This window comes from Triticum aestivum, chromosome 3A (genome assembly GCF_018294505.1).
Source record: "Triticum aestivum cultivar Chinese Spring chromosome 3A, IWGSC CS RefSeq v2.1, whole genome shotgun sequence".
Taxonomy (NCBI): Eukaryota; Viridiplantae; Streptophyta; class Magnoliopsida; order Poales; family Poaceae; genus Triticum; species Triticum aestivum.
In genome coordinates this window covers 547,376,453-547,402,477 of record NC_057800.1, presented here as the reverse complement: position 1 = coordinate 547,402,477, position 26,025 = coordinate 547,376,453, and the positions used below count along the sequence as shown (strand labels likewise).

At 42.8% G+C, this 26,025-nt stretch overlaps 2 protein-coding genes across 3 annotated transcripts; both read left to right on the top strand.

Annotated features, from left to right (window-relative positions):
• Positions 1-6,967: 6,967 nt before the first annotated feature.
• On the top strand, positions 6,968-14,555 carry LOC123062137 (mitochondrial import inner membrane translocase subunit TIM50). Of its 2 annotated transcripts, XM_044485498.1 has the most exons (11): positions 6,968-7,444; positions 7,544-7,632; positions 8,067-8,103; positions 8,706-8,767; positions 8,864-8,977; positions 9,850-9,954; positions 10,039-10,137; positions 11,709-11,865; positions 11,962-12,052; positions 14,204-14,276; positions 14,375-14,555. In XM_044485498.1, exons 1-10 carry the CDS (start codon positions 7,168-7,170, stop codon positions 14,259-14,261), a joined length of 1,089 nt encoding a protein of 362 aa, XP_044341433.1. In that variant the 5' UTR covers positions 6,968-7,167; the 3' UTR covers positions 14,262-14,276; positions 14,375-14,555. The 2 variants fall into 2 exon arrangements, with proteins under 2 accessions (XP_044341433.1, XP_044341432.1); XM_044485497.1 differs by having other exon boundaries at positions 14,204-14,555.
• Positions 14,556-16,002: 1,447 nt separating this feature from the next.
• On the top strand, positions 16,003-17,203 carry LOC123058597 (uncharacterized). The gene is made up of 4 exons (XM_044481304.1): positions 16,003-16,348; positions 16,476-16,525; positions 16,826-16,907; positions 17,021-17,203. Exons 1-4 carry the CDS (start codon positions 16,165-16,167, stop codon positions 17,065-17,067), a joined length of 363 nt encoding a protein of 120 aa, XP_044337239.1. The 5' UTR covers positions 16,003-16,164; the 3' UTR covers positions 17,068-17,203.
• The last annotated feature ends 8,822 nt before the right edge of the window (positions 17,204-26,025 follow it).

The following is a 26,025-nucleotide window of genomic DNA, read 5'->3' as shown; positions in this document are numbered from 1 at the left end:
GGCGCCGCCACTCCACAGCGCCGCGCGCGGCACCGCCTCGCCGGCTTCCTCCGCCGCCGTCTCGCCGTGGATCCGGTCGGGCCGGACCGGATCCGGCGCCCCTGACCCTCGCTGGCTACTCCCTCCTCTCCGGCAGCTTCTCCGGCGAAGCTCCGGCCGCTCCTCGGATTGCGTGCCCCGGACGAACCCTAGATCCCGAGAGGTCTAATTTTCACTAAGTCCTCGTCCCTATTCATATTTTTATGCCTCCTTCATCGCATCATAACTTCATCCCCGTGGCTCCGTTTTGGGCGTGTAGCATATCAAATTGTTCGTCTCGACGTGTACTTCATTTCATTCCAATGCACCATGTTCATTTGAGTTCATCTTGATGCCCTAAATGTTGTTGCAAGAGTGCTATGTAATGTTAGTTTCAGATTCTTATCAGGATTTGGACATTTGTCATTTTTGCCATGTTTAATGTGTGCCTCCTATGATCTTGAGCCCTAGATGTGTTTTGAAGTATGCCATGTCATCTTTACAGGGGTGTATGCCATGTATTTTTGTGATCTCTGTGGTGACTAGCACAAGCATGCAAAGTAGCTCTCGTAATGTTGCTGATTTCAGGGACTTAGAAATCTTCCAAGTCTTTGCCTTGTTAATATTTTTATGCCTTGTATTATTGTTGCTACAGAGTGATCCATGCCTCCTTTGAGCATGTTCAGTTAGGATGCTTTGGAGATATTATTATGCTCTATCCATCCATGTCTTTGTTTGCAATTATGGAGCACCCTAGCTTGACTCAATCGAGCTCTACTTTGGCTATAAAATGTTCCTGGCAGAATGTTTACATGTTAAGCAATTTTGCCGAGGTTGTTGTAGTTGATCCATGCATGCTATGAGGTTGTTATTGCCATGTTTAGCTTCTATGCCATGTCTACTTGCTGGGTGTATGCTTAGTTTGTCATGCAATGCCTTGTGGTGAGTGCATTGAGCTCGTAAACATGCCCACGTGAATCTGTTTTGCCATGTTCCAGTTTTTCTGCTAAGTCTGAATCTGTTAACGAAAGTTGCTATGTTCACATGGTTGCCATTGTATTTTCTGATCCCTTTTGGCTCATGGTCAGTAAGGGACTTTTGTTGTATGCTTTGAGTAGCTTCATGTCATGCCTTGTTTTGCCATGATATGTTCCTATAGCATGTTGTTATCGTGCTCTAAACATTGCTTCCTGATGTTAAATTCCTGACATGTTGTTATTTTCACTAAGTCTGTAACCTGGTATCTTTTGAACTTTTGCCATGCTTGTTTGAACCTGCTATTGAGTGAATTAGCCGTAGCTCAGTGTTCATCTTTTGTCAAGCATCTTGAGTGGATCACTGTCATGTGTTTTGTTGTTATGTTAGCGTGCAGTAGCTTGTTTTTCTTGATGCATTTAGATGGCCTCGTGTTGTTAATCGCAGATCGGTGCCATATTTGTTTTGCTTGTCATTTGCAAACCGTGCATCAGATTCCGGTGATCTTTATATCGATTTCGACCGAAATCAACTCCTCTTTCTAGTGGCACTCTTGGTTTTCCAAGTTGAGGCCAGGTTCAATCCTTCCTTTCCAAAACATGCATATGCATCGCATATCACATCCCGCATATCATGCCATGTTTTGCATCTTGTTGTTTGTGCATTGCACCGTGGTTGATTGTGTCTCCCTTTGCTTGTTTTCTTGCTTTGGGTAGAGCCGGGAGACGAGTACGTGTTCGAGGAGCCCGTTGAGTACGTTTACGAGGATCAAGCTAACGTCAAATCGGAGAACTTTGCAGGCAAGATGACCATACCCTCGAAATTACTTATATCTTTTCTTGCTAGATGCTCGCTCTTTTGCTATGCCTATGCTACGATACCTACCACTTGCTTATCATGCCTCCCATATTGCCATGTCAAACCTCTAACCCACCTTGTCCTAGCAAATCATTGTTTGGCTATGTTACCGCTTTGCTCAGCCCCTCTTATAGCATTGCTAGTTGCAGGTGAAGATTGGAGTTTGTTCCTTGTTGGAACATGTTTATTGTTGGGATATCATTATTATATCTTGTCTATCTTAATGCATCTATATACTTGGTAAAGGGTGGAAGGCTCGGCCTTATGCCTGGTGTTTTGTTCCACTCTTGCCGCCCTAGTTTCCGTCATACCGGTGTTATGTTCCTTGATTTTGCGTTCCTTACATGGTTTGGTTATAATGGGAAACCTTTGACAGTTCGCCTTGAATAAAACTCCTCCAGCAATGCCCAACCTTGGTTTTACCATTTGCCACCTAGCCTCTTTTTCCCTTGGGTTCCGCAGACTCAAGTGTCATCTTTATTTTAAACCCCCGAGCCAGTGCTCCTCTGAGTGTTGGTCCAAAATAGAGCCACTTGCAGCGCCACCTCGGGGAAACTCGAGGGTTGGTTTTAGTTGTACGTAGTGTTCATCCGGTGTGCCCTGAGAATGAGATATGTGCAGCTCCTATCGGGATTTGTCGGCACAGCGGGTGGTCTTGCTGGACTTGTTTTACCATTGTCGAGATTTCTTGTAACCGGGATTCCGAGTCTGATCGGATTGTCTTGGGAGAAGGAATATCCTTCGTTGACCGTGAGAGCTTGTGATGGGCTAAGTTGGGACACCCCTGTAGGGATTTGAACTTTCGAAACTCGTGCCCGCGGTTATGGGCAGATGGGAATTTGTTAATGTTCGGTTGTAGATAACGTGAAACTTAACTTAATTAAAATGAATCAACAGCGTGTGTAGCCGTGATGGTCTCTTTTCAGCGAAGTCCGGGAAGAGAACACGGTCTCGAGTTATGTTTGAACTTAGGTTGTTCTAGGATCACTTCTTGATCATAGATTCTCGACCATGCCTTGCCTTCTCTTCTCACTCTCATTTGCGTATGTTAGCCACCATATATGCTAGTGCTTGCTGCAGCTCCACCTCATACCTTTTACCTTACCTATAAGCTTAAATAGTCTTGATCGCGAGGGTGTGAGATTGCTGAGTCCCCGTGACTCACAGATTCCTTTCAAAACCAGATGCAAGGATTGATGATACCGCTCCAGGAGATACGACTAAGCTCAAGTGGGAGTTCGATGAGGACTCAGGACGATACTACGTTTCCTTTCTAGACGATCCGTAGTGGAGCCCAGTTGGGGCGATCGGGGACATTATGCATTTGGGGTTGTCTTTATTTTGGTTCCGTAGTCGGACCTTGATTGTACCTGGATGATTATAATGGTATATTTATGTTATGGTGTGACGTGGCGATTGTAAGCCAATTATGTATCTCTTTTCTTATTCAGTACATGGGTTGTGTGAAGATTACCCCACTTGCGACATTGCTTACAATGCGGTTATGCCTCTAAGTCGTGCTTCGACACATGGGAGATATAGCCGCATCGTGGGCGTTACAATTAATGCATATAAAACATACAAAATAGATAATATAAAAATTATAGAGACGTTGGAGACGTATCAACCAACTCCTTAGTCTTTTGCTTGCAAGATTATGATGTGTATTACCGAGAGGGCCCAGAGATACCTCTCCGATACTCGGAGTGACAAATTCTAATCTCTATCTATGCCAACTCAACAAACACCTTCGGAGATACCTGTAGAGCATCTTTATAATCACCCAGTTACGTTGTGAGGTTTGATAGCACACAAGGAATTCCTCCGGTATTTGTGAGTTGCATAATCTCATATTCGAAGGAATATGTATTTGACATGAAGAAAGCAATAACAATAAAACTGAACGATCATTATGCTAAGCTAACGGATGGCTCGTGTCCATCACATCATTCTCCTAATGATGTTATCCCGTTATCAAATGACAACTCATGTCCATGGTTAGGAAACCTTAACCATCTTTGATCAATGAGCTAGTCAAGTAGAGGCTCACTAGGGACATAGTGTTTATCTATGTATTCACATATGTATTAAGGTTTCCGATCAATACAATTCTAGCATGAATAATAAACATTTATCATAAATAAGGAAATATAAAATAACAACTTTATTATTGCCTTTAGGGAATATTTCCTTCAACATATTGACACGGCAACAACACATGTGGACACGAGAAAACTAATCCCATACTAGTCCTATAGCGAAATCGTTGTGACGTCACAATTCTGGGCTCGTGATAGACCCTTGATTTGATCTAGCTCGACATACAGGTGATATATCGAACTAGCGGTGTTGGACACGTCAACCCCGGGACACAATTTTGAACGTTTGGAGATCACAAAATCCGAAAGATGAAAGCAAAAATACCTTTTGATCGAATGGTCAATGACTCTATTTATGTATAAAAAACATATACTTTTCATCTTATGCATTAATTTTGACGTAAAAAATACAAGAACTTTCAGTCAGTTGTACGATAGATGCCCCCGTCACCCCCTCCCCCTCCCAACCACCCTGAGTGGGATCAACTCCAACAAAACCCATCATCTTTTGATTTGCAAAGTTTTCAAATAGATGAATTTCTACATTAAAATCACACATATGGAGCCTCTAAACCCCAAGTACACATAATTCCAGTTCACTAGCTAGTAGTTTCCCACTTAAGTCCCCACGCCATATAGTCAACCAACCAAGAGAAACTATTAATTTACCAATTTTAGGTTTTCAATTGAACAATTATAAACCTTAAATGTGTGATCATGTATAGCTTTTCAACCTTCATGGCAACTAACCTTCCATTGTACAACATCCTCACCCACACGATCCCCAAAAAAATCTAGACACAAACCTACCGGTGCCTCGAAGACAAAGGAAAATAAGAGGTTTTCTACAAATTGAAGCAGACAAGTCGGCTATTGTTTCAAAAAGACCACAACTTACCTCATAATCATTAGATGCAGATCAATGGTCAGAAATGACGGATGGTAGACACACCATCATCACCAATTGAGCCTTTTATAAGAGTAGAGAAGATTTACCATGCCAATGGCTACTTGCCATTGCACTAGGAGGCTCTCTCCATATTGGTTTAATTTCATACATTTGCCAACAAAAAGGGCACATCTAAACAAAATGTATACTACTATTTAGAATCCATGTTTTTTATACTAAAATTTTCCTACTTTTTTGTGCGCTCTTTAAATTTTCATCCAAAGAGGATTTCTAGAGTTTTTAAGGGGAAATCATAATTTTACCCAAATGTTAAGTGCCACACATGTGGCACGAAGTAACACCGCCCCTGCCCTTTTTACAACTAAGTTTGCCATGCAAAAAAATATATAAAAAAACTAAAGTTTGCCATCCAAACAGAAAGTTGCCATGCTTCACAACTAAAATTGCCATCCTCGGGTAACTAAACTGGCCATCAAAAACTGCCAGGGCGAAATTGCTTCGTGCCACACATGTGCCACTTATCGGAGTCCTAATTTTATTACTTAACCATGTCTGGGTATATCACCCAAATGAAAAACAACAACTCCGAGTGGTATATCAGATGTTCAACAAAGATTAGTATAAGGCAAACACAAAGACCCTTCTCTCGCTAACTCATGAGCTACCATGTTCACCTCATGGCGACAGACAACTACATCGATTTGAGAAAACCACATCTTCAGTTGGAACTTCACGTCTTCCTTGCACCTAAGGAACATGTGTGCACCGTCTTCGTCCACTCGCCCACAAAAATATGCATTTCGTATTTTCAAACTTTACTCCCCTTCTCATCAAATTTGTTTAGACTATAAGGGAATCATGCTTTTGTATCTGATTTATCGTCTGCATTTTCAAGATGGATTGTCACACAAGTCCAGGTTCCATGTAGTGGTTGAGCTACTGTTCAAAGCTCCATTACGCTCTACATGAGAGAGTTGCACATGCAACCTATATGCATGTCAAAAGGAGTGAATCGCTTTGCTACCAAAGTGGCAACAATAATTTTGCAGTATATGCCTTGTATCATCCGACCAGAACTTCTTTCACGCCAAGCTCTCATCCTGGCTTCCTGTCACTAGGATAATTAGGTCACTGATATAGTCAAGTAAACTAGGATCTTGTGGCATGATCACTTTCTTGGACTGGGCCATAGGAATCCATGGGAAGGACCATATTTTAGCATTTGTGCCATCACCGATACGCCAAAATATAACCTTTGCCTAACCATCATGTAAAATGCTACACCACGAGTAAGAGATGTCGTCTCGAGGGAACAAGGCTTTTCAAAGAACTTAAGTAAGAAAACAAGGATGGTGCTCCAATTGGGCCGACCCATCGATTGCGCCTCTGCTCCAGTTGGACAGTCATTGACATAGGCTGGAAATAAGAAAACAATTATGATATGTGTGTACGTGGGCACTAAAAAAGTTTCTTTTTTCATTTTAAAATTAATTTATTTCGTTGAAACCGCCAGTTGTCGAATTTGAAAAAATGTTCAAAATATCCATGAATTCAAAAAAATGTTCACGAATTTTAAATAATGTCCACATATTAAAATATACATATTTTTAAAATGTTCATGAAATTAAAATATTCATAAATTTTAAAAAGGATCATAGTTTCGCGAATTTGGAAAAAAATCGTTAGTTATTGAAAAATAAGTGTAAAAAATGGATAATAAAAAGAAAAAAGAAGAAACATAAAAAAATAAAAACAGAAAGAAACCGAAAAAGGGGAAGGGAAAAAATAAAAATAAAGAAAGGAAGAAACAAAACCTGATGGAAGGTTCTGGAACCTTCCCAAAACCGATCTCGCAAAAAAAACTTCCCAAAACCGGACAGAATGTTCTGGAAACTTTCTAAAACAGCTTAATGCTTCTCTACACTCTCGTAAATGGGCCGGCCTGTAGGCGAGCACTATATTTATTATACTGCTCGTAATGGGCTAGCAATCGCGCCAGCATCTGGCCCGCATGCCTGTGGCCTGCCCCCTCCAAAACGCATCGTGCACGCATATGCCACTCTCCCGAGCCCTGGAGAAATTGCTAGCCGCTGACAAGTGGGGGCAGCTTGCAACAGTCAGTCTCCGAGACCCTGACTCTTCCACCTCCTTCGCCCATCGCCTCGCCGCCGCCTCCTTCCTCTCCCCCCCTCCTCGGGCTCGGGCTCAGGCACCCAGTCAGCCCCCTCTCTCCTTAAACCCTCGGCGCGAGCCAAACCAAAATCCGACGACCCTCCCACATTCCTTGCCCCTCTCGCAAGCCGCGCCATGTCCCGCATCGCGAGGTCGCGCTTCGCCCTCACGCTCAGGTCCTCCGCCGCCCCCTTCTCCACCATTTCACCCGCCGCCGCCGCCGCCGCATCCCTCGCTTCGAAGGAGGCGCCTGCCGGCGCCGACGCATCTTCCGCTCCCAAGGAGGCGGCCGCCGCTGGCGATCCCTCCCCGGCGCCGCCTTCGGGGACCCGCAGCTCCTTCCGTCTGCTTAAGGCCGGTATCTTCACCGCCGTCACCGCCGCGCTCGGCGCCACAGGCTATGTCACATACGGTGCGATCTCCGATCCGTATTCCTCCGCAGGATCGCTCGGTTTGGTCTGGTGTCGCGCGTGTGATTCGTAGGGAGTGATTCGTGTTTTCGTCTCTGTAGCTTATTCCGTGGATGAAGTGGATCAGATGACGCGGGAGTTCCGGAAGAACTCGAAGCTCCCAATCAGCGAGGACTTGTCCTGCTTTGAGGTTACATATCATGTTTTTTGGTGCTCGTGTTGTTTTATCCTGTTGTTTGTTCAGTTGCGTGCGTGACTGCATAAACATTAAGCAGCAGCATTTGGATGAGATTAGGAAATGTGAACTTGGGATCTGATGAGGTGCGCAATAAACTTGTAACATATCATGCATGGTAGTAGTATTTTTGTTGTTGTGATTTGCATCATCCCCTATGTAGGAGCTTACACTTTCTGGAATAAAATATTTGGTCGTTTGGTTCGAGTAGCAAGGAATTGGCATGCATTAGAAGGATGCGGAAATCTTTTGGTCTGGAACATGATGTTCTATGGGAGGCTTGCATTGTGGGGGTTTGAGAAAACCTGAAGTAGTGTGCAGCAATAACTTTCTCCACTGGATATCTACCGTCAATCTTGTCTGACAATTATGGCTTTTCATGTGTGCAGAAGTTTAAGGCTATGGCTTATTCAGAAACTGTGAAAGGTAGGGACTACTGCACACTCATTCCTTGTCTTTACTGTTACCTCTTGGATACAGATTGCCAATTATCGTGCAGACATTTTCTTCAGCCACCTAATGAGCAACTCACGATCCTGTTATGATTGCTTGGTACATAAACTGGCAGCTTCCAGGCAACCTTGGAATATTTTTCTCACACACCAGTGAATAACCAAGTCTCTCCACTTTTAAGTAGTTTACAGTGGCTAGGGAACACATTTCTTTATTAACAGGAGTTTGCGTATCGTTAGACTGTATGCATCAAATTATATGTTTTCATTTACTGCGATCAATTTGTATGAAGAGGTGTGTCATTGGTACTAAAATTGTTGGCTATAATCTATTCAACCTGGCTGTTAATCATTGCATGATAATGTTTGTATAAGCACATTCTAGATTGCTCTACAAATGCACATCACTCGGAAGGAGCATGAGATGAGCTTATTGATTAACCTGACCAGCTAGATAGGCTCTTCAGTTAACATCTATTACTACATTATTTGTTAACTGTCTGCCTATGTTCCTTATCGGTTGAGTCATTCCTTCTTTTTGCCGGCTTAGTATAAACTGTATGTTCTGTTCTGCAGTTCCTGCTGCTGCTATTGACCTGTACTTGGATGTCAGGAGCCAAATTGAAGATCAAATTCAGGTTAGTAAAAAAGATAGAACTTTTGCTATTGGTGATCCATCTTTTATATTGTAAATTATCCGTTCTTTATGATACTAACAATTATATGCACTGCAGGGATTTGTTGAACCATCATCAGAAAAACTCCTTCCAGATCTACCTCCTCAAGAACAGCATGTCTTTACCATAGTTCTGGATCTGAATGAGACTCTTGTATACTCAGATTGGAAGGTGAACTCGTGTTTCCTATGAAGTTTAGAATCTTGTTGTTTGCTATGCCTGCCGCTCATGTATAAGTGTATGACTGTATGAGTAAATCTGTTAATATACCACAAATTTACTAGGGTTTTTATCATTTTTGCCACTAGTTGTGTCCCACTATTCAGTTTTACCATTAGAAGTTACAACTACTCAAAAATGCCATCGATCCGTGAGATGTTTGCTCAAAAATGCCATCGTTCCGTTAGATGTTTCCTCAAAAATGCCATTAGACATCGTTATTTTCACATCAAACTCATTGACCATGTTATATGACAAAAATAAGCCTAGACCCACATGTCAGTTCTCTCTATCTCACAATGATAAGTGTGGCCCCGCTTGTCAGGAGTAACCAAGCGAATAATTTTATAGGAAAATAAGAACATCGTTGGGATCAAGTGGGCCCCACACTTTATTGTAGTAAGATAGAAGGAGAGTTGGCATGCTGGTTCATAGGTATTTATGTCATTATAACATGGCAAAAGAGATTTGAGATCACAATAATGGTGCCCAATGGCATTTTTGAACATGTGTCTAACAAAGCGATGGCATTTTTGAGCAGTTGAAAATTCCTAGTGGCAAAAGTGAGTAGTGAGACACAACCGATGGCATAAATGATGAAAACCCAATTTACTAAAGCGAGGTGTATAGAAACTCAAAAGATAAAATATGTACTAGATTCATTGGTAACACATGGTTGATTTCCCCCCTCTGTATAAGCCTCCCTATTTTAGTTTTGTATAGTATGCAGGCTTTATTTGTTGCCCCCTCCCCCCGCCCCCCGGTGCTGAATATTGGTTGATGAAGAATTATTTATAATAACTGTTTTCCATATATATTTATAGCGTGAGAGAGGATGGAGGACTTTTAAGAGACCAGGAGTGGATGCCTTTTTGGAACATCTTGCGAAGTTCTATGAAGTTGTTGTGTATTCTGATCAATTAAGTATGGTAAGTTTTATTCTTTAACTATTCAGTGTGTGTGTGTGTGTGTGTGCAAAATCTAACTCAAATGAAACTTTGTTACATGTGTAGTACGTTGATCCTGTTATGGAAAGACTGGATGCAAAAGGCTGTGTCCGGCACAGGCTATCAAGAGTTGCAACTAAATATGTGAATGGAAAACACTATCGGGTATGGGGATCTTACCTGCTGCTCCTGTCGTTAATTGTGTAGCTCAACAGCCATCACTCTAGAAAGTTCGTAAATACTCCTATGTTACATATTGTGTATGGGGATCTTGCCTGCTGCTTCTGTTGTTAATTGTGTAGCTCAATACCCATCAATCTGGAAAATTAGTTAATATGTTACATATTGGGTGAAACAGTTTATGTTATTGATGCTTTAATTTAAATCCCCCTATCTGTCAGATAAGTCTTATGTATCCTGTGTGATGTCTTTTGAAATGTATACTTTTCCTAGTAATTTAGAAGATGCTAGGTTATATGTTGGCACAACATGGATCTCAATATGCTAAATGCTAGAACTGGTCGCACATACTTTTACTTTTCTTACATCTTGACAAGGTTTGTTATCTGTTGCACAAAATTATTAGTGATCATGAATTGCATCATGCATTTTTGTTTTTGATAGAACTTTAATTATTTTTTTAGAGTTGTCACATGTTTACACTGTTGTAGTTTAATTTTTTTTACAGCACCACTGTGTCGCCCCTATAGGTTGGGTTATAGAGACATGCTATTATGCACGAGTAATGCCTTCTCTTACAAGTTTTTCTTTTTTGCAACATATAGAGAGTTGCATAGCTTTATGTGCATATATGCTTTTGCACTATTTTGGGGTTTCTAATGACATTCATGCTGCCACCGATTTTGCGTCGCTGGCGCCAGGAGTGTGCTGCTGGCATCATTGCCGTTGGACTGCTGTGGGCCTCCCCCTTTTGACTGGAATGGACCTCCCCCTTGGTGTATAAACCAGACTCTGACCCTTACCCAACTCATTCTAAAGCATAATCCAATCCGGTCCTACCTTATTAACTGTGGCCTATTTCAAAGCGTCTGGATGCGAGTGCGTTAGAGGACCCTAGCCCTTTTAGGCCCTGATGAACTAGGCCCATTACCAGACCTAACTGGGAGGCGCTGCAATCATCCCATATGTATTGATAGGGCTAAGGCCTCATGTAGGGGTGTTCAATCACGAATTGGGACAAAATGTCTAACCCGGCTACTTGATAGCCTAGTAGAGTCGTAATTGTATTGACCGGCTTGAGCTATTTGGGCAGTGTAAAAAAATGAGTAGATGGACCGTGGCAGTTTTTGGACGGTTTGAGGAAACTGTTTTTGAACACCCCTGGCATCATGTACTGGTTATTTCTCCCCACTTTTTCAGTTACATATTATGTGCCTTGAGAAGTTGTCTAGTCAAAGTAAATTCTATGGAGATTAATCATGGAAATTCATTTTAATACAATCACCTTATGGTAGATCATGCTGCTTATATCTGGTGATTAGTTACTGAATAGTGTGCTGACAATTCCCCACCAAGTCATTCTTTTGGTGATGAATAATGCTTGTTCAATCCTATTGAAATGTGGTAAATATTATTCGAAAAACCTGTCAATACTATAAGGTCTTATATAGTAACATATTTATTGAGGCAATGTGATCTTTCCTGATTTTTAATGTATCTGATGTTCTGCAGTGCTATGCAATTGTCCCATCTTACATTATGTTGTCATTTATTAGGATTTGTCAAAGCTGAATAGAGACCCTGCACGAGTTATTTATATCAGTGGGCATGCTCTTGACTCATGCCTGCAGCCTGAAAATTGTTTGCCGATCAAACCATGGAAGCTTGAAGCTGAGGACACTCAACTGATTGATCTTATTCCATTGCTTGAATGTAAGCTATATGGAATTGAATGTTTTTCCTTCCAGTTTTTGTGTTCTGCTAGGTGTTGCCACCTTTGGAATCTTGATAAATTAACAAATCCTGCAGTTGTCGCTACGGCAAGAGTTTCTGACATCAGACCTGTCCTTGCATCCTTTGAAGGCCGTGACATTGCTGCTGAATTTCTTGAGCGTTCAAGGTAAGCAATTGTATTTGTATCAGCTACAGGCTTCTAGTTGCTTCCAGATGTAGTGTAGGTAATCTATTCTTGGAATATAAGGTGAATCCAACCTGTGCAATGCTTTCCAAAGCTAACAAATAGTGTTACGACTACAAGTTTATGCATCACACTCGATCAGCTCGGCAGAGCTGTTTAGTGAGTTGGGTCCGTGCTGCGAAGAAACAAAATATTGGTTGTCACACTAAACTGGGCATCATGCAACAGTTTGTTCAACAAGAAAGTAATCGATCAAGTTAACCAAAGTACACAAGCTACTCTTGCCGTCATGATTGATAGTGATTGTTTTTGTTCTTGCCGGGACAAAAAAAGGTTGAGAGTTTCCTTGCTCATGCTGCCATAACAGAATTTTTGGACAACCTTAATTTGGTTCAAATAACTGGCATGTATACGCATGACAGGTTTATGACCATGTTATATACTGATGATATATTCTCAATGAAGTCTGCTAAAGGTAGTTTTGACCATATTTTCAAAGCAGACCCATATTTTAGGATGAACTGAACTAAACTTTGCCTTTGACTTGTTTTTTACATTTTCTGGTTGTCCTGGTGAACATGCAGACGCTTAAAATGTTTTAGTTTAATTCTGGTGTACGCTCGCTGCCTTGCTCCTTAGTGAGAGACGTACCATTCGTCCAAAAGTATCAAGCAGTGGACGTAAAGTGGACAACCTACTCGGTACTTAAACTATACATACATACATACATATATATATATATGTGTGTGTGTGTGTGTGTGTGTGTGTGTGTATGAAGCTGAATCATAATTATAACACCGAAGAACATAGTAACTTCCATAATGCAAGTGAGAAGCTGCAGTTCGCAGGATTTTTGATAAAAAGAATTAGCACATGCCACTCACTTAAGTTGTGTTTTCAGCGCATCCTACCGCGCGTCAGTGAGGCAAGTGGTAGCATATCCTGAAAATCCCCCTTTCCGATGATCTAAAGTCTTAAACACATGCAGCAACTGATTGTGTGCATTAGAATGCACTGTTTGATAATCACTCTCTTAGGCCCTGCTTGCCAACTTTGAAAAATATGCGGCCAGATTAAATTATAAATGTAAATCAACATGCACAATAATTAACCTTCAACAACTGTCAGTCACTTGGGGACTGTTTGGTTTCCAGCCGCCAAAGGTTGCCTGACCTAAGGTGAGGCACACATAATTTCTTAGGTGAGTGAGTGTTCGGTTGGCTGCCACAGTTGTGGCCTGTGACTTTACTAGTCACATTACTCATGAGTACAGACTCGTTTTTTTCTTTAATACCAGTATATTTTTTACCACTGTCTTGAGGGGTAAATCATTACTTTTTTTTGGCTTAGTTGTGGCAAAGTTAGCTTTTAACCAACTAGGCCCTTCGAAATGATCAAGTTTATTGCCAGCATATCATTTTTTATTTTGTACCAATTACAAATCAAACTCATCCGATGTCAAGTAGATATTATTTCATATGTATATAGGATTGTTATTTATAGGAATTGAATAAGATATGGATCAAAATGAAGAACCGATTATATTGGTCTATACTAGTGATCTAAACAGTCTTATATTAGTTCACAGAGGGAGTACATGTTAATCCACCAATCATATTGGTTTTGTTTCTGAGGGGTAATATTTACTATTTAGATATCCTCGCTATGTATGATGGGTGTCTGTGGTTGATATTTTAGTTTCCAGCTTTTTGTAGTGTATAATCCTGGTAGGCTCCAGCAATCAGTTTAGGTGTGAAGTGCTACGTAGCTTGTTTTTCAGCTACTATTCAGAGCAATCTTCGACAAAGTGGAGATTTCCTGAAGTGTTGAAGTGCTGCTTAGCTTCCTTTTTTCCAGACCTAATCTGACGGGATCAAAAGGAAGTTAGGTTTTTACCTTAGTAGGTTTTGGTACTGCTTTAGGAACTTCCAAACTTCCACTTTGTTGTAGAACTGTAATGCTCGGTGAAGAAATTTAACGTGTCTGAAATATGAATTGCTAACAACCCAGCCACCAAAGTATATATGAACTTGATGGCACTTCTCAACTTTTGATATTTGCTTATTCACATGGTTGTCCTGGGATCCTTTGTTTGATTAAGAGGTTCTAAGAACACAATCCATCATTTTGCAGGCGCGTGTATGAACAAAAAGAACAAAAACAACAACATGGACGCATTTGGCGGCGATGATGAGTGAATCTGCTGGTAGGGAAGCAGATCATTCCACCAACTTCAATATACCTAGAACCTTTTTTATAACTGTAAGACTTGTCTTTGTAATTTTGTCAACTTTGATTTTTCAGGAATCGCCTACTTTTGGTAATTGCGTCATGTTTCAATTACTATAGGTGTCTTGGACTGATGTCTGACCAAGCTATATGAGCATTTTATGATCATGCGAGGCGCATGTCAATTTAAAGTTCACTTTGTTGACATTTGACAATATGATAATTTGTTAAAACAAGCTTCCAGTATTATATTTCATTGATTGCTGTTACCCAGCAAAAAAAAAAGTGCGGTTTTACAATGTCAACTGATGGACACGGATTTTTGGCTCCTGGGTGCTCCATCCCCCTATATGAACATTAAATTCGAAAAAAATACTGGAAAAACTAAAATAGAATCTGGTAGTTTGGGATATCAAATCTGGGTGCCCAATCTAGTCCTGTGTAGAGTTTTGTGAAAAAATGATATTCATGGTACTCTCGGTAAAAAAGATAAAAAAATCCTACATACAAAAAACTGTTTGGATGGGTGATAGGTCGGACTGTATTTTCTTTGCCATGGATACATTTCTTGGTAATTTTCCAGGAAACTTCACACGGGAGTAGATTGGGCACACAGGTTTGAAATCCCAAGATTCCATGTTTTTTTTTAATTTTCTGGTATTTTTTGGATTTGATATTCATATAGGGGGTGAAGCACCCAGGAGCTCCTGTGCATTTTCCATCAACTAATGTGGTTTAATAATTGTTTGTTATGTTAGTGGTATTCCTGAACCCTATATGGTGGTAGGTTTACCTCTTTATTTGGACGGCTGATACTGGTCCTGGTGAAAATTCTGAAAAAATATTTTGAAACTACTCTCTCCAATCCATATGTACCCTCCGTCCCATAATATATGAGGGAGTACTGTTTTTGTTAGTTTCAATACCATGCCTTTAAAATGTAAGCACTCCAAATCTTCTACCTAGCTTGGCTTGCCATCTTCCTTTCGTCTATTCTGCCTTGTCCACACCGCCCCTTTCTAGCTCCCCCACCATATCCTAGCTCAGACGCCGCCTTCAACCCACGGCGCAGCTATTGCCGGACAAGGTCGCTGGCACCAGACGCCGCTCTGCTGCCCCGGTACGTCATTTTTAGGCAAACGATGGATTTGTTGGATGATGACTATGAGAACAAGGACTTTGACGAATTCATATACAAAGAGTTCGTCAATTCGTAGGATTCAGACGGCAAAGATGCTGAAATGCATGATGATGATGGGCATTCAGGAAGAAATAGAGAAGCAAGTGGAGCAAAAAAAAAGGTTAAAATCATTGGTTTTATACTGTTTTCAAAATAATTAATTTGTCATTTCTGTGTAGCTCATGTGTCGATGTATTTTCTCATGGAAATTTGCAAACATGCAGTACACTCCCTCCGTTTCTAAATATAAGTCTTTTTAGAGATTTCAACAAATGACTACATACGAAGCAAAATGAATGAAAATACACTATAAAATATGTCTACATATGGTATGTTGTAGTCTATTTAAAATGTTTAAAAAGACTTATATTTAGGAACGGAGGAAGTACATCATATGACAATGTGCATTTTTTCAGAACATTTTGAAACTTCAAAACATTTGTTTTGATTTATTTTTTTAAAAAAAGCACCAAAACGCATTTCTGCTGCCGCGAGCCGCAGGCCCCACAGCGCGGACGAGCCGCTTGGGTTTATCGTGGACGCGGGAGCATCGCGTGGCCGAGTCCGGAGCCCTCTCTCCCTCGCGCGTGTTTCCATCGCATAATCTTGGACGCGCGCGTCCACACTAGTGCAGAGCACCGGGCAAAGACCATTGCAAAGGGGCAGTAGGAGCGGCACGGCGGCGATGCAGGCGCGCGCGTTCCCCCCGTGCCTGCCGGGCCCCGGGCGCAACGACCTCTTCCTCGGCAGCGTCGGCAAGAGAGCTCCTACCGTCCGCGTCCGAGCCGTTGACGGGCCTTCGGCCGCCGCAGCCGTTGCCGACCTCCCGGGCGCGGAGGTCACCTGGCAGATCGTCGTCGGTGCTGTAGGTCGGCCCATGCGTGAACGCTTCATTTGTTTCTCTCCTAGCTACATATTGCTAGTTCCTCCCCTCCCCTCCGAGTAACTCTTGTATCTGACGGTATCTGCCGGCTTTCGGCCCACTTCCTCCTGCAGCTGGAGTGACGCCCTTCGTCGTTGCAGGGGTCGAGTTCAGCAAAAGAATTGTGAGTTCTGGCTCTGTTTCTTGCCCTTCTTTGAGGCCGTACGTGCTTGCTATTCATTGGCTGCAGGAAATATTTAATCTGTTGCGCAGAAAATTAGCGCCCTTTGCCATCTAAATTCAACGCAGCACTGCTAACCAGCCGCTAAGGAATATTAATAGTTTACTTAGGGTTGTAGCAGTATTCTTCGAACGGCCAGGCCTATGAGCCAGGGCACCGGATCCACAGCTGATATATCCCCTTTCAAACTTGGTCATTATTGCTACACTTTGCTTTATAATGGATGCTCTTCTCTTTGTTTAGATTGAACAAAAGAAATGTGAGATCTGTGGAGGCTCTGGCCTCGTAATGAAGGAAAATCTATATGTTCGATGCCAAGGGTGTGGTATGCACTCTATGCTTCAGTTTCACTGCACTTCTCCTGAAGCGAGAGCAGATTTTTGTTTACTCTTCGGTGTGCAGACATTGTGACGCTGTGCTGTCCTGCTTCTTTGTCAGGTGGTTTTCTTCCATGGCAGTCGTGGAGAAGATTCTTCAAAGGGTGAAAATCGTCAATCACATGTCACCTCGATCATCTCTAGATAGAAGTATGGATGGGAGACTGTAAGGCCATTGTGGTCAGTACAATGTGTTTAATTGCGTTTCAGTAAAGCAAGTTAGACTGGTCGTTCCGAATTAAAAGAAGCACTTCAGACTGTTGTAGAGTTGATTATGCATATTCTCGACTAGAAATGGCCAAACACCGATCAAAAAGTGCATCACGGTGCGTTGCTGCTATTCGAGATCATGCTAGTCCTCATGGTGCGCAGTGACTCACGCTGCAAAGTAATACTCCTACTGCTATTCTGCCGTGCGTGGAGCTTATCTTTCAGATCAGCTGGTCGCACGTCTTCGTCGCACTAACTTCTCGTTTTTTGCACCCGATAACGACTGAATGTTCGGGATTTGAGCATGGTAAATCGAACGTTTTCTATGACAATTCCATACTCAGTCATGTCAAGTAAACTTGTCATCCCCACGTCGCTAAAATTGTCATAAAAAACGTTTAATTTGTTATGGTCAAACCCTGAACGTTTGGGATTTATCGTTTTCCATTTTTTGCCGGATTCATTGTGGAGATATTAGGTTGGCCATAGTGATGGTATCTTAGCCGGTATCATGTACTCGGAATTAGCAAACATGCTGATGTTGGCAGACAATTAAAGAAGAGAGAAAGGTAACATTGTTGAAGATATTCGTAGCTATCTCTAGGCGTCACGCATGTAATCTTTCTGTTATGTTTTTATCTCCTGTAGGTAGTTGAAAAGATTCTATCTCCACCTCTCTTGTTCTCCAAGAATGTAACTTAAACAAATGTATGCGCCTATGGGATAAGCCCCATCAATTTATAAATACACGCGGCCCTCCAACGAGGGTGATACGCTTCCTCTTATCGATTTCCACATGGTAATCAGAGCATCCTCTTCCTTCTCGTCATAAACCACAAAAGCCTAGATCGATCTCTCCACAGAAAAACCATGTCGTCCTCCTCCACGCCAACTCTCTCTGGCCTTGGATCCATCACAGAGAAGCTTACCCGCGAGAACTACCTCCTGTGGAAGGCGTAGATCCTGCCGCACTTCCTCGGGGGCGGGCCTTTACGGCTATCTGGATGGCACCACTGCTGAACCAGAGAAGACGCTCACCGTGAAGGACAAGGAGGGCAAGGACCAAGTCGTCATCAACCCGGCGTATGAAGCCTGGATGCGTCAGGACCAGTAGGTCCTCGGGGACCTCATGAACAACATGTCAAAGGAGCTACTGGTCTCGGTCGTTTCCATCAGGACGGCACGAGCACTCTGGACATCATTGGGTAATATGTTTGCTTCTCAATCACGCTCACATATTAATAATATTTGGATCTCCCTATCCAATGCCAAAAAGGGCAACCAATCTGCACCGGTGTACTTCTCCCAGATGCGTATCCACGCAAACGAGCTTGTTGCAGCGGGGAAGCCACTGGATGAAGACGAACTCGTCTCTTTCCTGCTGGCGGGGCTGGACCTCGACTACAATCCTCTTGTCTCGGCCCTAGATGCCCGCACGGAGCCGGTCACCGTCGACGCACTCTATTCCCAAGTGTGCAACTTCGATCAGCGAGTCGAGCTGCTCACAGGAGGCCATGATGTGGGCTTCAAGTCTTCGGCAAACTCTGCCCGTCGTGGTGGAGCTCCCCCTCGTGGCTATGGCAGGGGGAGAGAACAGAAGCAAGGCGGTGGTGGCGGTGGCTACAAGAAGAAGAAGACCACCGGCGGGTGCCCCTTCTACAACAACAACAAGGGTGCTCGTCCAGGTGGTGGCTCATCCAACAGCAACAAGGCCAACAATGATCCGATCCAGTGCCAGATCTGTGGCAAGATCGGTCACAGCGCAAGGGACTGCTGATACTGCTTCAATGATGATGCTCAAGAAGAAAAAGTTGCTGCTGCGGCTCAGTATGGTGTTGACACCAACTGGTACGTCGACAACTGCGCAACTAACCACCTCACAGGAGAGCTGGAGAAGTTGACGACCCGTGAGAAATATCGCGGCCACGACCAAATCCATGGTCCAGATGGATCAGGTATGAGAATAGATCATGTTTGTCAATCAATTATCAAAACCCCTAGCCGTCCTATTCATCTTAAAAATATCCTTCATGCTCCTCATGCTAAAAAAAACTTCTTTCTGTACATCGCATTGCTCTAGACAATCATGTATTACTTAGAGTTTTACCCCTTCTTCTTTTTGATTAAGGATCTGGCAACGAGGAAGGTGCTCTACAGAGGTAGATGCATTGGAGGGCTCTATCCGTTGATCCCTCGCTTTAGGAGCTCAAATAAACAAGCTTTTGGTGTCACCCAATTATCTTCGGCAAGGTGGCATGATTGATTAGGACATCCTTCTTTTACTATTGTTCAACGAGTGCTTTTAAAAAAATAAGCTCCCTTTTGTTGGTGATCCTAGTAGTGAAACATCGTGTGATTCATGTCAAAAAGCAAAAAGTCATCAACTCCCATATCCCGTGTCAACTAGTGTTTCTTCCAAACCATTAGAACTCATTTTTTCTAATGTATGGGGGCAAGCACCCACTTCTGTTGGTCGACACAAATACTATGTAAGCTTCATTGATGATTATAGCAAGTATACATGGATCTATCTTATTAAACATAAATCTGATGTGTTTCAAGTTTTCCAAAATTTCCAAGCACTTGTTGAACGAAAGTTTGATAGCAAAATTATCACAGTCCAATCGGACTGGGGTGGTGAGTATGAGAAACTAAACTCGTTTTCCCAAAAATTGGCAATTTCCCATCATGTTTCTTGTCCTCACGCGCACCAGCAGAATGGTTCCGCTGAACACAAGCATCGTCATATTGTTGAAGTTGGTCTTTCCCTACTTGCCAATGCCTCCATGCCATTAAAGTTCTGGGATGAAGCCTTCCTCACTGCCACACATCTCATTAATATTCTTCCAAGACGTGTCATCAACTACCAAACACCTACAGAACGGCTTTTGCAAACCACACCGAACTATGCCTCCCTCCGAGTTTTTGCGTGTGCATGTTGGCCCAATCTTCGACCCTACAACGCTAGAAAACTTTCCTTTCGCTCAAAACAGTGTGTGTTCATTGGTTATAGTCCACAACCCAAAGGGGTCAAGTGCTTAGATGTGCAAACCGGACGAGTTTACATATCTAGGGATGTGGTGTTTGATGAGACTGTTTTTCCCTTTCAAGATCTCCATCCCAATGCCGGAGCCCTCCTACAAAAAGAAATTCTTCTTCTTCCTAGTTCCCTTTCCAGCTTAGATCAAGGGGTAATGATATTTTTGATGATCACACGACTAACCCTCATAACCATACAACACAGTCTCCTAGCGATGCAGATGATACAGGAATTTGTGGCGCAGAAAATGGTGCAGAAACTGCTGCAAATGAAGTTGTACATCAACCAGTATTGCATGCAGCAAAACCGGACACATGCGCTGGACACGAGGGAGATTCACCTGTGCCTGCAACCGCGTCGGGATCACCAGGCCGTAGATCCCAGGAGGATCGCCTGCAATAGCAGGCCACCTCGGAGTCACGCGCGCGTCGCAGCGACAACGCCTCCCCCACGAGGCGGGCCACGAACGCGTCGTCCAGTGCGCGTGGACTGCGTATGGACCCACCTTCGGGTCAATCATCACCCGCCACGCGTGGTGTGGTTCGGCAGGCCCCCAACAGCGACCGGACCCTCGATAGCGACCGTGTGTCCCCCAGCGCAGATTCGCCTGGCGCGCCTGGCGCACCTGACGGTGGATCGCCCTCGGGATCCACTTCTGCCAGCCTGTACGCCGAGGCAGATCTTTTGCGACCAGATCAGCAGCGCCAACTCCTGTAGCGCGTTCTACACGTGTTGGTACACGTCTACAAACAGGGAAAATTAATCCTGTCAATTACAAAAATATTCTTAAATTCGGGCTGACATGTTCTACAGATGTACCACATTCTGTTGAAGAGGCGTTGAATGATGCTAAGTGGAGAAAAGCCATGGAAGAATAATACAAGGCCTTGAGGAAAAAATGAGACTTGGCACTTGGTTCCACCGGGTCAAGGTAAAAATTTGATAGATTGCAAATGGGTATAGAAAATTAAAAGAAAGACTGATGGCACTATTGACCGGTATAAGGCTAGGCTAGTAGCTAAAGATTTCAAACAGAGATACCGGATAGATTATGAGAACACGTTTAGTCCTGTTGTCAAGGCTGCTACTATCAGGCTTGTGTTGTCTATTGTTGTTTTCAGGAATTGGTGCTTAAGGCAATTGGACGTACATAATGCGTTTTTTACATGGTATTCTAGAAGAGGAGGTTTACATGAAACAACCACATGGGTTTGAGAACAAGCATGCACCTTTCCATGTGTGCAAGCTTGATAAAGCTCTATATGGTACTCACGGTTGAGTGCAAAATTGCAAAATATTGGTTTTGTTCCATCCAAGTCAGACGATACCTCATTGTTTATTTACAATAGGTCTAATATCACAATGTTCATGCTCATATATGTTGACGATATTATTGTCACCAGCTCATCTAGTGAAGCAGTGACAACACTTCTGAAGGACTTGGGCTCAGAGTTTGCTCTCAAGGACTTGGGAGATCCGAGTTTCTTCTTAGGGATTGAAGTCAAGCAAACTGATAATGGTACAGTTCTCCCAAGAAAAATACACAACTGATCTTTTGAAAAGAGTTGGCATGCAGAATTGCAAACCCTCTCCAACTCCGTTATCTAGTTCAGAAAAACTATCTTTGCATGAAGGAGAACTTCTAAGTCAGGACGATGGCACTCAATACAAGAGTATGATTGGTGAACTTCAATATTTAACCCTTACTAGACCTGACATTTCTTTTTCTGTGAACGAAGTTTGTCAGTTTCTACATGCACCTACCACCTTACATTGGTCTACTACAAAGCGTATTCTGAGGTATGTGAAGAACACAATAAGTGTTGGTTTAACATTCAATAAATCTCAGTCTACTCTTGTCAGTGCTTTCACTGATGCTGACTGGGCTGGAGACCCAGATGACAGAAGGTTAACAGGTGGCTTTGCAATATTTTTTGGTCCAAATCTAATATCATGGTGTGCTAAGAAACAAGTCACAGTCTCTCGGTCTAGTACAGAGGCTGAGTATAAAGCTCTAGCAAATGCTACTGCAAAAATCATTTGGGTACAGTCCATGCTAAAGGAACTTGGAGTGCCACAGGTGCAAGTTCCTTGTCTTTGGTGTGATAATCTGGGAGCCACATACCTTTCTGCCAATCATGTTTTCATGCCAGAACCAAACACATTGAGATAGATTTTCACTTTGTTAGAGAGCATGTTGCTAACAAGAAGTTGGACATTCGATTTATTCATTCAAAATATCAAGTTGCAGATGGCTTCACAAAGGCTTTGCCTACACGGAGCTTTGAAGAATTCAAGCGTAATCTCAACTTGGCCAAGTTGTGATTATGGGGGCATGTTGAAGATATTCGTAGCTATCTCTAGGCGTCACACATGTAATCTTTCTGTTATGTTTTTATCTCCTGTAGGTAGTTGAATAGATTCTATCTCTACCTCTCTCGTTCTCCAAGAATGTAACTTAAACAGATGTATGCGCCTATGGGATAAGCCCCATCAATCTATAAATACACGCGGCCCTCCAACGAGGGTGATAGGCTTCCTCCTATCGATTTCCACAAACATAGGTAGATATCGTATCATAATAAATGATATGTTACTATACGTCATGCATGTCAATACGTAAGATCATCTATGGTACTAATCTATGATACTATGCATTATAAAGATAGTATCATACACTGGTATCATATGTATGATACTAGTATATAAATACTCCCCACTATGAGTAGCCTTAGTGACTTAAGGCACTATCACACGTGTATCTATCTATGTAATAAAAGGAGAGATGCTACACCTACGAAGTATACCTATGAAATTATATTTATGTGCTGACATGGCAAGATTTGATTGAAATAGAGGGAGTGTGGGGCTTGCTATTCTCGTAGGAGCTGCTGGATTTTCCTGAAGAAGAAGGGTGATGTAGCACATGAGCAAAAAGTATTTCCCTTGGTTAAGAACCAAGATTTATCGAAACAGTAGCAGGCATCACACTAACAACATCAGTAGCACCTGCACACAAACAAAACAAGTGCTTGTACTCAACTGTAGGGACCGAGAGTATATCAACCAGAGGGGGGGGGGTGAATGGGAGATTCAAAAATTCTTTCGAATGTTTTGCATCTGGCCCAAACATAACATCGGAATAAACTTGAACGAAATGAATCTTAGGAAGGTATCCTACTGAGGAACAAAACCTTCGATACATGAAACAGTGATAGCTCGAGTATAGTAGATTACGGGCTTGAGTATCACGATGGTAATGCAACACGCAAGAAATTGTAATAGCATGAGTGAAAACTATATGCAAACATCAAGGTAAATGCAGGCAGAGGTGAATGTACTAGAATACTGCTCGAAAGATAAGAGAGATATGCAGCAATTTACACACCAAGGATAAATGATCAAATCATGAGCAAATACATGATAATTGCAGAGCACGAAAGATAATTCCCGAATGAAATACCGAGTGAATAGAAAGGACCGGTAGTGCTCGATGGCGACAAGTGTATTTGGTAGGCCACTTCGTCCTTCTGCCAAAGGACCATGTCTGGTTGGAGGGACTTGTGATTGAACACAGGAGCAAACATCTCTCCGTCCTATTCCCCTTCAACTGTGAGCTGATCAGACTCCAATTGATTTTACTCGTGGTAGATGCTTATCGGCGATCTCCCAATGTTCGACAGACCTTCTTCACAAACCACAATTACTCTTGGTTGCTGAAGATCTTGCTCGGTGAAGACAACAACTCTTCAACACTCGAGCCGACACCTATCCGTCTAGGGAGTGCACAACTCTCAAGAGTAATAGGTACAAGAACTCTGACGGTTCTTGGTTTTGCCTCGGTGGATGTTAAACTCAAATCACTCAAGGAGGGGGATGCTCAATCAATCTTCTCAGAAATCTTAAGCGGAGCAGCCAACAGACAACATTGGAGCGGGGTGGCTATTTATAGCCGTGACAACCAATGGCTGAACGACACAAGTGCAACGGTCAGATTTTGAGCACAATGGTAACATTTCTTGCCGAGCGAGAACTGCTAACTCCTCAGTCCGAAAGATATCTCTTGCAGCACAGAAGAACTTCGTCTTCTGCTGAGACGTAATCATTTGGAGCATAAAGTGATTTCTCTCATACTTGCATAGGTTTGGGCTAAGCATCACAGTGGATCTAAGCTTCGAGAATCTATACCCCTCTTAATATTACAGAGGTCCTATGACTCAATAAAGGAGGAAGAAAAAGGAAGAAAAATGAAATGAATGGTGCATCTTTGCTACGTCTTCCGCTTTATCAGTTACAGTCAATTTTCTTTGGATGACACCGAACCAATTGCTTCACAACAACAATAGAGTTTAAGGGGTCAACTTCTTCACATCAATCCTCTCACCTAAACGGCCTTGAGAGATAAGACTGAATCTTCTCTGAATCTCAAATGTCCTTCGGTGAAGTTTCTCGAACTTGACACCAAAGATGGCATTCTTCTTCGGTTCTGCATGGACTATTTATCTCTGTGTGCACTAGCAAACAAATCAGCCCACACTCATTTGTTAACAATCTCCAAAGCACAAGAGGGCAAGATTTGCGCCAACACCAACAAAGGCAAGGGAGCCGTCACTCCCCTTTGTTCTTGCTAGCCACAAGGATTAAAAGCAGATAGTGAGAGGCAAAGTAACAAAAAGTAAAAGAGAATAAGTAAAGAGCAATGGTAGAAGCTTTGGAATTGATGGAAGGTAGACCCGGGGGGCATAGGTTCACCAGTGGCATCTCTCTCGAAAGGATAGCGATGGTGTGGTAGACAAACTATTGTTGGTCAGTTGATAGAATTAGGCATATTTATAATTGTGATCATTCATGGCATAATCTCAATATGCATTACGTCTGTGGCAAGTAGACCGTTAATTCAGCCGCATCTACTACTATTACTCCACCTCAAGACTGCTATCTGATGTCCTACAAGTGCATAGGGTTTAGTTGTAGCCTTTTCAAAGTAAGAGTATCGAGCCCCGAGGGAGTACATGAATCAATGTTTTGCCTCTTGAATGGTTTAAATGTTGTGCCTGCAAGTTGAGAGTGATCCAAAGCAGTAGTAATGTGATGGAAATGATGTAGCGAGTGTAAAATTAAGTTGTGGTAATGAAGTTTAGAGCCAAGGGTTGCGAACAAGAGTTTCAAAACAAAAAGGATTAAAGCGTTCACAGGGAGTCTGGATTCCCCATTAGCATGCATCTAAAGCGGTGCCTAAACATAGTGCTATGTCGGATTTTGAAGCCACTTTGCATATTTCTATTTGTGGGCAGACTCGGTATAGATACGTGCTTACACGCGGCAGCCCTGTATCACATACACCATCACCGTCTTTCGCCACTCTGGTTACCAAATGGCGATTAAGTGGAAAAGCTCCGGTGGATGCAGTCTACAGGTGGTCTGTGTTTTACCCCATGCTGCAATGGTCCAGGATGAAGGGAGACAGGGCCTCTGACGCACCTACTTCCACAACCAGCTAGTCCGCCAACAACAAGAAGTATTTTAGAAAAAATAAGTGTATCTACGTAAGGCCAACTCCAGCGCGCGACCCCATCCCGTCCGACCCCGTCCGTTTGGGGCAAAACGGATAAACCAGATGGCCCAGCGCGCGACGGCCTGGACCCATCTAGTCATTTTGTGTCTGGGCCGACCCATTTCGAGCGCAAACATGCGCCGGGTTTGGGTCGTGGTGGACAACAAACGGACGTGTCGCTCGTCTGCTTCAGGGCCGCGTGGCAGGCAGCCACCTACCTCCCACCGCCCGACATTAATGCGCATGCGTGGGCAGCCCCACC